Genomic DNA, 13,702 nt, shown 5'->3' with positions numbered 1-13,702 from the left:
CTTGCCCTGGAGAAACCCCAGCCCTGCAGGGTCAGGGATGAGTTGACAGAGGCTTCCAGGGCCCTGAGGGCCAGCAGCTAGAGCTGCCCTCAAGATCATCCTCAAGATGAACACAAAGGGCCCTCAGGATTCAGAGACCAAATCCTCGGCTAGTTCAACTAAAATGATAGATGCCATAGAGCAAGTTAGGAAAGACGTCACTAAGGAAGTGGCTTTTAAGCCAAGCCTTGGCAAGGAGGGCCGTAACTTCAACAGGAGGAAAGCAAAGCAACAGAAATGCTGCCGTCGTGCTGGAGAGGAGGGTCCTGGAGGGCCCTGAGAAGTGGGGTGCCATGGGGCGGGGCGGTGAGCTGATCGCTGGGGGTCAGCACGAGGAACTCGGCGACATGACCGATGGCTAAGGTAGGGGCCAGGGCTGGGGTGATTCCCAAACTGTGTACCCCTGGTTGCCCAGGGCGCTGGTCTGCACAGCCCCACCTGCCAATCAGTACTCATCTGCATGGAGGAGAAAGCCCACGGATGGTGGACACGGGAGGGTGCGGAGCTCCCACAGCCCCGGGCAAGGGCCGGGGGTACCGGAGGGAGGCGGACATGCCTGCCAGCTCTGCATGAGGTAAGCACTGGACGAGGACTCCACCACGGCCCTGCCAACCAGACCGCTCTCCAGGGGGCAGGACAGCAGGGAGAAAGGAGCTGAAGGGGCAAGAGACCGCTGAAGGCAGAAAACAAGGACAAGACACCTTGGAGTCTGGAGTCAAACTCTTTATTGCCCTGCCCAGGGAGCCCCGCACAAGGAATCCATGGAGCGGGAGTGAGGGGCAGCACGTGCCCCTTCTACAGCTTGAAGATAAGGGGAGCTATGGCAGGTGGGAGGACACGGCTCCCCTCCCGCTCCCTGATGGCACTGGCTGCTCTGACGGCTCCCCACATCCCGGATGCACGGGGTGCCCTCACCGATGCGAGGCCCATACCTGGGGCTGGAGCCCAGTTCTGTTTACATTGCTCTGGGCTACAGGGGGTCGCTCTGGACATGTCAGCATCACGCTACCTGTCCAGGAAGGCTGGGGGAGCCCAGGCCCCAAACTGCAGGGGGAGATGGGCTCAAGTGCCGGGAAGCCCAGGGAGAGTAGGAAGCAGGGGCTGCAGGGGCTGGAGGACACCAGGAGACAGGGCACAACCTGCCCCTGGTGCAGCTTCTGGCAGACACTGATTGGGGGCCCATCCAGCCCTACTAGACCGTTCTAGAGGCTAGTAGTCAAGGTCCCAGAGCAGCTTAGCTTATGAAGGTTTCTCGGTGTCCTCCACCCACCCTGGGACCAGAGCCCTGGCAGGCAGATGTGCTCCAAATCCAGCTCTGGCCCCTTGTGCTGCCTTGTCCGGTGGTCCAAATGTGCTCCCCTCCCCACCGGGCACTGGGCTGAGGCAGAGGGAGCCCCGCAGGCAGTGGCAGGAGCAACGCTACAGAGGGAAGCTAAGGCTTTTCCAACAGATGAACAAAGAGGGTGCCTCAAGGGCGGGGGTCACAAGCCTGGGAAGGAGGGGACAGGGAGCTTCTTAGTGACCAGTGAGACACAACAAACACCCCCGCCCCATGCTCATCTTCAGCCCTTATTCCATCCCATCCAGCCCAGACCCCTGGGTCAAAACCAGCAAACCCATCCCTGCCTTTTGGGGTGAGAAAGAATCTGGAACCAAAAGGGGTGGCGACTGCCTCCTCAGGAGTGTGGTGGGTTCAGGCCATGAGGCAGCCATCACCGAAGGTTAAAGACGAGGCTGACAGTTAGGATGATGCCCAGGAGGAGGACGAAGGGCAGCCAGGTCTTCACGAAGGCCCCGACACTGACGGAGAGAGGGGAGTCAGGATGGGAAGGGCCCGATGAGTGGGAGCACTTCACAGAGCCCTGTCCGGGGCTGCTCCCGCTAAGGAAGCTCCTGGAACCACGACTTAACCCCCAAATTTGGTCAGGTAAGGGAATGGGGCCACCCCAGCTCGGCACTGACTACACAGGACCACCAATCACAGTCCTATGCAGGGGCTGTTCCAGGTTCCTGGTGGGCATCTGACACCTCACTGGGCAGGCGTGTCTGCCATCTCTGGGCCTCACTGCTCCATCCACAATCACCCCTCTCTAGGGAGGCCTTCAGTCTCAGCGTGGAAGCCAGGCTGCCCTCTGCCCACAGCCCTCAGAACGAGGCCCACTGGGAGGGGAGGGATTGGCAAGAGTTAGCATAATGTTGTGGCTGGAGCTGAGGGATTGGGAGTCAGGGCTCTGCCTCAGTCTCTGTGTGACCACAATTATGGTCTCAAGGAGCCTCTAAAAGACTTTTGGACTTTAAAAAAACAAAAAAAGACCCCTAAGTGTCTCCTTTTTAGACGCTCTTAATGATGAGTGCAACTACAGGAAAGCTCAGAGAGGTGGCCAGGTGAGCCCAGGTGAGTGCTGCCTCCCAAGTGGGTGAGTCGCTCAACCTCTCTGAGCTCCCTTTACCTGTTAATTGGAAAACTGCCTTTGACCTTACAGGTTGTCAGGCTCTGGCTTCAAAGGTCCTCCCAGGCCACCACTGAGGCCCACCTGCCCAGAACCCTGCCTCTGCTGAGGGATGGGGGGAAGGGATCCTTGGGGCAGTTACCACACCCTCCTTTGAGGGTCTACCTGTTCACCTGACCTGAGCAGGCTCTGTGGACTCACAGCCTCTCCCAGGAGCCAGAATCATGATCTCCATTTTATCAAGGGGGGTTACAGCTTAGAGAGGCCAAGGCAGGTGGCTGAGATGTCACGGGTGGGACCCAGGTGGAGGTGAACTTCAGCAGAGTCACCTTCCTCTCCACCAGGAACTCAGCTAGTCGCTCTAGAGATTTCATGGCTCCAACCAGCATCTGCTTTGTCCCTGTTGGCTACAGGACTCCACAATGGCCCTGCTGGGATCCTCGGGAGAGAGCAGCCCCAGGGGTGAGCGGTAGGTGGACAGCTCACCTGACGTACTTCCCATAGAGCAGGCAGAAGAAGCAGAGCGTCACCATATTCCAGTTGGTGCTGTTGTTATAGCGCATCAGGTTCAAGGCCAACGCCACATGTGAGTGGCAGTTGTCACAGCAGAGACTGTGCTAGAGACGCAGGAAGGGCTGGGTCAGGCTGGGCTGTGGGGGCCTTGCCACCCTGGCTCCCGCTCTGAGGAGCAGCTCACCTACCATGCGGTGCTTGTACTCCTCAGAGGCGTCGTGCACGGCGGTGTCCCATGCGTTGGGCCCACTAGCGTAGACCTGAGCGGGGTCCAACTTCCAGTACCTGGGAAGAGAGAGGGAGTTCTGGGCACTGGCTCACCTCTTTTACGGTCACTCAGCTTCACAGATGTTCCCTGACGCCTGCTCCGTGCAGGGCCCTGAGCTGGGTGCTGAGGCTGTAGGGGTGAGGCGAGTCCAGGGAAAGAGCCAAACGGTGGACAACTGTAACCCAGTGTGACATGCCCAGTGCCATGTGGATCCTGGGGAAGATACAGACTAGCTGATGTGGGGGGTATGAGAGGCTTCTGGGGTGACATCTGAGTCTAGTTTGAAGGAAGAGGGGTTAGCCACGCACAAAAGAGGAAATGGGCACGCTGGCCAGAGGAAGGAGCTTGAACAGAGGGAGAGGCACAAGACTGTGCGGGGTGCACCAGGAATTAAGTGGCTGGGCACTGCTGGGGGACTCACAGGGAGAAACAGAGCGATGGGACGTTGGAAGGTGAGTTGGGAGATGCAGGTGGGGCCATGTCGTGGGGGATGTGAATGTCACCTTGAGTTTATTCGCAAGCAGCATTCTCCTAGTCCCTCCCTCCCCCAAATGCCCGATGGGGATGAGGGGGAGAAGAGCCCATGGAGCTGAAAGCTCACAGACCTCAAGCTGAGACCGGCTGTTCCAAGCAAGGGAGTGCCCAGAGGGTCTCAAGTCAGGAAGTGCTGGGAGGGCAGGGTGCCCTCTGGCGGTTGTGTGGGGAATGGCTTGGTGGAGGAGCCTAGAGGCAGGACATGGACTGGGGCTGCTCGGAGGCTCCTGTCTGGGAACGGGTACCCTGAAAATTGACCTCGAAAAGCAGCCTTGCAGCAGACATACAGCCCAGAGGTCCCTGGCCAACATTTCCACCTGCCTGAGGAAGTAAGCAGGGGTCAGGGAGCCACTTTCAGGCTGCCTCTGCTGTGTGGGATACCAATTCCTCCCTGGGACCTGACCAAGTGGGGGCAGCCTCAGACCATAGGGGCTGTTCTGAGCATACTGACTGAGGCACTGTCACTAGGCCCATAGCTGAGGTGGGCCCCCAAGACAGAGAAAATAAAGGGGCGCCTGGCTGGCTCAGTTGGTGCAGCATGTGACTCTTGATCTTGGGGGTTGTACATTCAAGCCCCAAATTAGGTGTAGAGATTACTTAGAAAAGAAAAGAAAAGAAAAGAAAAGAAAAGAAAAGAAAAGAAAAGAAAAGAAAAGAAAAGAAAAGAAAAGAAAAAGAAAAGAAAAAAAGAAAAGAAAAGGAAAAGAAAAGAAAAGAAAAGAAAAAGAAAAGAAAAAGAAAAGAAAAGAAAAAGAAAAGAAAAAAAGAAAAGAAAAGGAAAAGAAAAGAAAAGAAAAGAAAAAGAAAAGAAAAAGAAAAGAAAAGAAAAAGAAAAAGAAAAAGAAAAAGAAAAAGAAAAAGAAAAGAAAAGAAAAGAAAAGAAAAGAGACCAAAAATCCCAAGCAAAGTATAGCAATAGCTCCTAGAGGACCTGACTACTTTTATTTTCTCTAACCAGAATTCCAAACAGTGCCTCCTTACACCTTAAATGGCTTGTTCACTCCTGAGGGGCAGAAGAATCTAGATTTTGGAATGAGACACCTGCATGTGAGTCTCAGCTCTGTTACTTCCTGTGCAATCTTGACTAGACCTTTGTCTTTCCTCATCCTTCCAGTGGAGCTGAATATGACCTAGCAGAGCTGAGACAAAGTCTCAGAGTGTAGGCGGAGTGTAGGTAAAGGACCCGGCCAGCGACTGGTGCAGGAAGACGCTTGGCACAGGCTGTATGCTCTGGTGGGGCCTGGCCACCCTTCCCCTCGCCCCCTCCTCAGGGGGCTGGCTCCTGCTGTGTCTCAGAAGGCCTGCCCTGCTGCTTCGTGCAGGAGCCTGGCCCTAGGGCTAGTCACACGGGTGCTCTTCACTTACTTGGCAGGCTTCCCAAAGGCCATGTTGTCTTCCTGTTGAGGGAGAAGTGCAGAAGTCAGTGGAGAACGCGCATCTAGCCTGGCAGACAGACCTGGTCAGCGGTGGAAGTGCAGGGACTAAGAGGGGGTATGACAGGCGGGCAGAAGTGGGGCTGGGCTCTGCTCTGGGGCTGCCACAGCAGCTGAGGTGCCAGCAGCAGTTTCTCTGTGAGAAGACAGCGCTGCGGCAGGAGTGCACAGAAACCCGAGACTTGGAGGGGCCGCCACAACTGCCCCTCTGTGCGGCTCCCAGGCAATTTTCTCAGCTTCTCTGGCCCTCATTTGCTCCAAGTTCTCCAGTCAACCTCTGACTGATCACAGGGAGGCAGTCCCCTCGGTGGTAAAAATGACAACACCCTCTGCGTTCCTGACCCAACGGTGGTGGCCCACGCAGTGGCAGCCTGACTGCATTCAGAGCACGACTAGGGGTTGGGGAGGGGGCCCGAGAGGCTTCCTAGGAGGGACATGTTTCACTCAAGTCCTGGACCTGCCGCATAAGATCTGGGTACGGGAGTTATGCGGGGACAGATGCTGGGTTCAGAATCAGGAAGACCAGCTGACAGAGCTGGTCAAAGATGAATTGCTATAAAAATATACGAGTAAAAGACCTATGTCATGTTAAGATGATCACGACAACTATTAATATAAACATCTTGGTACCACCACATCTCTTCATCCCAGCCCATAACGGAGATGAAGCTGCCACCTGCCAACAGGCAGGATGCTGCCCACTCATCTGGAGGAAGCCCACCGTACCCATGTTGGGCACATCCCCAGGAAACAGACCTAAGAACACAGTGGGTTCACTCTACAAGCCCCACCTCCTCTTCTCCGTGGCCACACCAGGGGAACCATGTCAGCCTCCCCTGTGCCCCCACCTTGTGACTCCCACCTTCTGAAGGTCCAGAGATGTGCTTCCTGGATGATCTGACTCTCCACTCTTGCCTCTAACCCCTACCCATGTCTCGGAACCCCAGGGGTGGGCAAAGGACTGGGTCAGTTAGTTAAGAATCCTTCTGGCCACAGTGCCCTCCTGGCCTGTCCTGGAGGCAAGAGAAGGGGGAAAGGGGTCAAACACTGGTGAAGAGCAGAGGGCCAGGGCCAGGACTGTATGGGGCCTGCATTCTCCTGGGCCTCGGGGAGACTGGAAGGCTGCTTCAGACAAGACAGGCCAGCCTTCTGCTTAAGGCTTGGAGCCCACCAGAGGTGGGCAGAGTGGGAACTCACCGAGACGAAGTAGGGGCCTGCAAAGTCCCGAATGACTCCTGTGGATGTGCAGATGCCCATGTGGCCGATGATGGGGAAAAACCACCTGTGAAAAAAGGACAGGGAAGGTACAGGGCTTAGGGGGTTTTCCAGCTGGTCAGACAGACACTGGGGACACTCCATCCGGTGTGAGAATATGTGAATATAATTTTATACAGTGAGTGCCAATTAGGGTGGCCGGGGGGACTGGGGAAGCAAGAAAAGAGGGGCAAGTACAAATGAACAGAACAATGGAACGCCACTGCATGCCACGGAATGGCTGAACCCAAAGGACAATCACGTGGAGTGTGGTGAGGGTGGGGGGTGACCGGAGCTCTTCTCCGTTGCTGGAGGGCGTTTTTACTGCCTTCAAAAACTGGCAATTAGGCTATATGCCTCAGCAATCCCACTTCAAAAAAAATTTTTTTAACATTTACTCCTGTTTTGAGAGACAGAGAGTGATAGAGCATGAGTGGGGGAGGGGCAGAGAGAGAGGGAGACACAATGTGAAACAGGCTCCAGGCTCTGAGCTGTCAGCACAGAGCCCGATGTGGGGCTTGAACTCACGAACCATGAGATCATGACCCGAGCCGAAGTCGGATGCTTCACCAACTGAGCCACCCAGGTGCCCCTCAATAATCCCACTTGAGAGCATACACCCAACAGAAACAAATCCTTATGTCCACCAATGCCGTGTGCATGAACATTCATGGCACCTTCATTCAAAATAGCTGGAAACATTTGTCAAAAGTCACTGAACTGCACACTTAGAATGTGTGCAGTTTATTGTATATACATTATACCCCAATAAAATGGATCCCTCCCCCCAGTTTTTATTTAAATTCCAGCTAGTTAACATATAGTGCAATGTTAGTTTCAGGAGTGAGATTCAGTGATTCATCACTTACATACAACATCCAGTGCTCATCACAAGTGCCCTCCTTAGTCCCCATCACCTGTTTAACCAGCCTCTCTCCATACCTCCCCCAATAAAGTTGTTTTTTTTAAGTTTATTTATTTATTCTGAGAGAGACAGAGCTCAAGTGGGGCAGGGGCAGAGACAGAGGGGGACAGAGGGTCTGAAGCAGGCACTCTGCTGACAGCAGAGAGCCTGATGAGGGGCTCGAACCCACGAACCGTGAAATCATGACCCAAGCCAAAGTGAGATGCTTAGCCGACTAACCCACCCAGGCACCCCAATAAAGTTGATTACCAAAAAAAAACCTAGAAGTAATCCAATGTCTAACAATACTAAAAGGAGTAAGTAAATTAGAGTATAGTCATAAAATGAAACAGTATGTAACAATGAAAAAAGAACAAACTTTTACACACAACACATATTCTCAAAGACATTAGGCAGTGAAAGAAACCTTACATAAAAGTACATGTATAAGAGGCACTTGAGTGGCTCAGGTAGTTGGGTGTCCAATTTTTGGTTTCGGCTCAGGTCATGATCTAGCAGTTTGTGAGTTTGAGCCCTGTGTCAGGCTCTGCGCTGACAGTGTGGAGCCTGTTTGGGATTATCTTTCTGCCCCTCCTCTGCTCACACACACACACACACACACACACACACTCACTCTCTCTCTCTCTCTCTAAATAAATAAATAAATAAATAAACTTAAAAAAAAAAGTACATGTATAAATCATTGAGCCACGTACTTAAGATTTGTCCCCTTTATGGTGTATATCTCAGTAAAAAAGCTTAAAAAAAGTGGAGGGCATTTAAACCAATCTGTGTGCAGGTTTGGGGCGGGGATTGGTGGGTAAGGTTTTAGGGAAGGCTGCTCTAAGGAAAATAACAGTAAGTGGAACGATAAAAGATACGGATAAAAGCATGGTATATTCCAGGAACTTTTAAAGTTCAAATTTTTTAAAAACCAAATTTCAGTTGGACCCCAATATGCAAAACATACAGGAACCCCTAAGCTGTCTGTAGTGTGAGAACCATGGTATTCCGGGCTCTACCTAGGTGCTGGACCAACCGATTCAGTTTAAGGACTCACAGGGGACAAAACAAAGGACTCGTTACAGGGCCAGTGGCCAAGTGCTGGGTTCAAAGCTGCACCTTGCTAGGGAGGTGGAGGCCGAACCTGGAGGGAAGCGATTATTAGGGGCTGGGGCAGTTAGCAAAGACCTTCACGGAGCACGTCACTTTTAACCATGGCCTGTGAAACGACAGGATGTCAACAGGCAGATGAAAGCAAAACTCCAAAGCAGCAAAGTGCTGCACGTGTCTGGAGAACGTGAGGGGACGAGAGTGGAGGGAAGAAGCGTGGCCAGTTCAGAGGCTATTCTGGAATATTGGCCAGAGATGAGAGGCTAACTAGAGTATTGCTGGTAGGGTGGTGAGAAAAATGGATTCAAAAGGTCCTTAAAAGGCACACTGGGCGGTTTTATGACTGATGAGACAGAGGTCTTCCTAGGTCTGCAGCCCAGGCATCTGAAAGGGTGGTGCGGCCAGAGTGGTCTTTTGAGAACATAATTCAGGTTCCATCATTCCCTTGCTTAACACCCGTTCATGGCTTCCTATGACACTTAACATGCACTTAAGACTCCTTCTGACAGTTTGGCCCTGCCTATCCCTTGAAATAACCTCACTCCTCTTTCTAGCTGCTGTCTGCTTCTGGTTCCTCAAACACACCAAATCCTCCCACCTCAATGCTCTTTTTGCATTTGCCTCCATCTGGAACACTCTTCCCCTAGATCTTCACACAGCTGGCTGCCTCTCATCATTTAGGCCTCAGCTTAACTATCAACTTGGGAGGGCTTCCTTGGCCAGGCCTTCTAGAACAGCCATATACCACCCCAGATCTCATGCCTCTGCTTTAATTTCTTCACAGTATCTGCTGCTACCCGAAATCATCGTTTACTTACGTGGTTACTGTCTGTCTCTCCCGTGTATAGAAGCTCCAAGAGAGCAGGGATTTTCTTATTTACTATGGTCCCCAGAGCAGTGCCTGGCACGCAGCTGGAGCTATGAATTCATTGACTGATAAATGATGAATAAATCAATGTCCTGCATTTAAGAGTGGAGTCAGGCTCTGACGGCAGAGCTGGGTTGCGTCTTTGTTTTGGGCAAGTTACTCATTCCCAACTTTGTCAGTGAGGGGTGGAGAGGAATAATTACCTCAACGTGGGGCAATTGTTGTGAGGATTAAGTAGGCTATGTTTGCAAAGTGCTTGACACACTTCCTTGCATTTGGTAGTTGCTCAATGTTGTTACCATGAGGTGTTTATGATAAACACTTGCTATCTAATTGGCCAGACTGGCATAGAGTAAGTTGCTGAACAGCCACAGTGGCCACAGGATGGACACTGAGAATTACGGGAAAGTAGCTCCTCTGGCTTCTCAGACCCTGATCTCACCCGCCTAATTCTTTCGTCCAATTCCTTTCATCTGGTTTGACCAGTACCCCACATACCACAGCTGTGTCACAAATCAGAGTAGAGGCTGGAGACAACAACTCTCCAAGTAGTTGTCTGTCTGGAAGCTCCATGAAGGCAAGCTCCAAGGTGGCTTTATGGACTACTGTCTTAGACCTAGTACATAATAGACCCTCAATACTATTCATGGAAGGAAGGAAGGAAGGAAGGAAGGAAGGAAGGAAGGAAGGAAGGAAGGAAGGAAGGAAGGAAGGAAGGAGGGAGGGAGGGAGGGAAGGATGAATCAGGTATTGACCCTTAGAGGGTTCTACCTGGTAAGGTAGACTGTCTCAGTGGAAAAAGCCCCATACTAGCTTCTAAGCCTTTATTTCCTCATCTATAAAACGGGGATGACAGTATCTATTTTCATTAGGTTGATGTAAGGACTGAACAAGATAATGAATATAAAATGTTTAGAATAGAGCCGAGAACAGAGTTCGTATCCAATCTTAGCTGCTTTTATTAGTAGCAGCAGCTATCATCTGGCTTTTCATGCAGAATTGTCAACATCTCTGAGGGGGTGGGCAAATCTTTGGATTCAGTTGCCTCCTTTCTGATCCCCCTTCCAAAGACACATGACGGTTCCTTGTGCCACATCTATTCCTAGCTCTGCACTCTAGGTCAGCAATCATCACAATGCACTACAATGGTTAGGTCATCTCTCTCTCCCCCTCCTGCTGGAGGTTTAACAGGGAAACTATGGCTTATTTATCTTATGAACGCATGCATATAGATGTGAATAAAAAGGGGGTGTGAGCTGCTTCTAGCCGAGATGACTGGGGATCATGGTGTCTCCACCTTATGTTGCTATCAGTTCTCTGAAGAGCGGAGGACTCTACGAATGTGTTTCTGAGAACCGAGAAAAGCCAAAGAGATCTTAAGAAAACAAGATGGGTTTCAGGGGACGCCTGGGTGGCTCAGTTGGTTGAGCATTTGACTTTGGCTCAGGTCATGATCTCGCAGTTCATGGGTTCAAGCCCCACATCAGGCTCCGTGCTGACAGCTCAGCCTGGAACCTGCTCCAGATTCTGTCTCCCTCTCTCTCTGCCCCTTCCCCTGCTCGCACTCTGTCTCTCTCTCAAAAATAAACACACACACACACACACACACACACACACACACACACACAAATTAAAAAACAACAAACAAAACCAAGACAGGTTTTTAGCAAAACCAATATATTCCCTATCTCTTCCAGTTATTCTCATGTTGCCATTTTATTTTCTTCATAGCACTAATTATTATCAGAAGTTCTCTTATTAGCTTATTGTTTACTGTCTATCTCCTTCCACCATGATTTAAACTCTATGACAGCAAGCACCATATCTGCTTTGTCTCTTCAAATCTTTATCACTCAGAACTACTCTAGGCACAAAGGGGTCACTGAGCAAATGTGTTACAAGCACACTCAATGAATAAATGAACACTCTTTCTTAAAATTTTTATTTTTAAAGGATTCAGACTTGGATGCTTTAAACAAATGCATAAACAGTTGAAAACACAAAGCAAGTGAAGCATTTTAACGTGATACAGAAATTAAAGTCATTTTTGGATCAGCAACATATAAAGCCAAAAAACCATCCCTTCTCCACACCACCACTTGGCTCTTTATGATGGAGGGAACAAATTTCTCTCATCAGGTGAGGGGAAGTAGTCAAAAGAGAGCATGTTGTGGAGTCAGAAGATTGAGTTTGGGATGCCCTTGCTTACTGGCATGTGAACCTGATCCAGACCTTTAATGGTGCAGAGGAAGCCCAGCTTCTTCATCAGAGAAATTCCCACCTTAGAAAGTGACTGTGAAATTCAGAGAAACTGTGAGGTTTTGTGTGGTTTTCATCAGTTGTCAAGGCTGAAATAGGACAGCAAGCCAGCTCCCCCCCAACCCAGAAGCTCCCCACTAAAACAGGCGGCAGAACTAGAGGAGCACCTGCTCTCTCTCCTGACAAAAAACGAGGCCACAGAAGGAACACTGCTTTGAGAGGCAGACACTCTGGGACCTAAACTCGCCTTAGAACCGAACTGGTATGTGATCTCCAGGCTCATCATCTTTGAGACAAAGGGTTGGACTCCCAGATCTCTGGGGGCCTTTTCAATGTTGACATCCCAAGAAGCGGTGTGGTCCCAGCCACACTCCCACTCTCGCCTCGGGACTCCGTCTTCTTGCGTACAGGAAGTGATCAGCAAGCATTTGCTCAATGAATGAACAAAGCAGTGAATGAATGGAGATGTCTCCTCAGACCAGGTAAGGGGCCCCTCTTCTGCACGCCCACAGGTCCTGAGCTTCCCAGCCACGGAACCTTTCCCGCCAGTCTACAATTGCCTCTCTCCCTGACTAGACCAGGTGTAACGAGGGCGAGGAGCGTGTCCCATTCGTCAGCAGAAACTGGCTCCGCGCAGGGGGCGAGGAGTGCGGGCCGGACCCTAGAGAAGGGCTTGCAGGGCGTCGGAACCGGAGGCTGGCCTGGGGCCGCCCGACACTCCGCGTCCCCGGGTGGCCGCCGGGGGGAGACTCACGTGAGCACCGGGATGGGCGTCCACACCACGCAGTAGGGGAAGCGGCTCCGGTCCACGTCCATGGCGCTGCTGCCCGAGCCGCTGAACTGCTTCTTGTCCGTCTCGGCCGCCGTCGGCACCTCCACTTCCGCCATCCCGGGCGGGGGTGGCGGCGGCGGCAACAGGAGCGGCGAACTCCCTTCCGCTTCCGCCATGCTGCGCGCGCCCCGCTCCGGCAGGCCCCTGCTCCGGCGCCGCTCGCCCCGTGGCGTCACTTCCGGCAGGTGAGGTCCGCTGGCTTCGCCTTCCCCCGGGGAATTGGAACCGTATGCCTCCGGGCCGGGCCTGCCTGACTCCCGGTCTCGGCGCCCGTCAGCCCGGAGTGTTTGCGCCTACACTGCACGGCTGCGGAAGGGATGCCCTCAGGCAGCGCGGAGTCTAGCGCGAGAGACTGAACAAGGAATTCATAATTCAGTACGCTGAGGCCTCCCAGGAGGTGTGATATAGTCACTATTTATTGAACACTTCCTAGGTGCCAAGCACTTGACATACAATGTTTTGCTTTTAATCCCCATAAACTGGTCAAACATGCGAATTTGGGTTATTTCCCTCAGGTTACAAGTGAGAAACTGAGGCTCATCAGGTGAGGTGAGTGGCCACGACTCAAACTCAAGTCTATCTCCCATGTCCTTTTCATTGTGGTCTCTGACGAGGCAGTGGTAGGGTAGAGGAAGGACAGACTAAAACGCTGTGCGTGGTGTGTGTATAAGCAGGGGAGACTTGCCGGGAGATATTTGAGCTGTCTTGATGTTTGCCAGGTGGCACGGGGGTGGGGGTGCAGGGATGCGTGCAGCCGTGCAAAGAAAGAAAAAGGCTTTGCAGAGCGCAGTGTGCAGGAGTGTGAATATCACCTTGGCTGGAACAAATCACAAACCTTAGATTTGATCCGATCCCTTCATTGTGCAAATGGAAAACTGAGGCTTAGGGAAGTTAACCAATTGTCTGAGATCACACACCAATATAAAGAAGATAGGCTTAAATCATGGATACATTGGGCTTTTAAAAGATGCCAAGATAGCCGAAGAAAATGGGATCTGCTGGGATGGGAAGGGGAAATGTAGGGTCAAGAAGAAAGGCAGCAGCTAAAAATCATGCTAGAGGGAAGTAGGGACAAAATCAGAAAAGTGGGAGCTATGCCTTTTTGGGAATGTATTTTTCTTCCATTGAATTACCCCCCCGCCCCCCAATGCTGATCTATGAAAAGCCTGCTATCCTTCCTGTTTCTAACAGCTAATATCTTAATACATTTTGGGGGTTATGTCTCATGGAACTCT

At 51.7% G+C, this 13,702-nt stretch overlaps 1 protein-coding gene across 2 annotated transcripts; it reads right to left on the bottom strand.

Annotated features, from left to right (window-relative positions):
- Positions 1–747: 747 nt before the first annotated feature.
- Positions 748–12,631, bottom strand: TMEM222 (transmembrane protein 222). 2 transcript variants are annotated; one of them, XR_006584086.1, is made up of 7 exons: positions 12,390–12,631; positions 6,435–6,519; positions 5,170–5,201; positions 3,191–3,287; positions 2,976–3,106; positions 1,666–1,839; positions 748–1,528 (listed from the first exon to the last, which is right to left on the bottom strand). XR_006584086.1 is itself a non-coding variant. In XM_003989701.6 (6 exons), the coding sequence occupies exons 1-6, from the start codon at positions 12,581–12,583 to the stop codon at positions 1,752–1,754; spliced, it is 627 nt and encodes a 208-aa protein (XP_003989750.1). In that variant the 5' UTR covers positions 12,584–12,631; the 3' UTR covers positions 748–1,751. The 2 variants fall into 2 exon arrangements, 1 of the variants encoding a protein (XP_003989750.1); XM_003989701.6 differs by having other exon boundaries at positions 748–1,839.
- Between the last annotated feature and the right edge of the window lie 1,071 nt (positions 12,632–13,702).

The sequence above is a fragment of the Felis catus genome, chromosome C1, assembly GCF_018350175.1.
Source record: "Felis catus isolate Fca126 chromosome C1, F.catus_Fca126_mat1.0, whole genome shotgun sequence".
NCBI classification, from domain to species: Eukaryota; Metazoa; Chordata; class Mammalia; order Carnivora; family Felidae; genus Felis; species Felis catus.
This window is presented reverse-complemented; position numbering and strand designations above follow the sequence as displayed.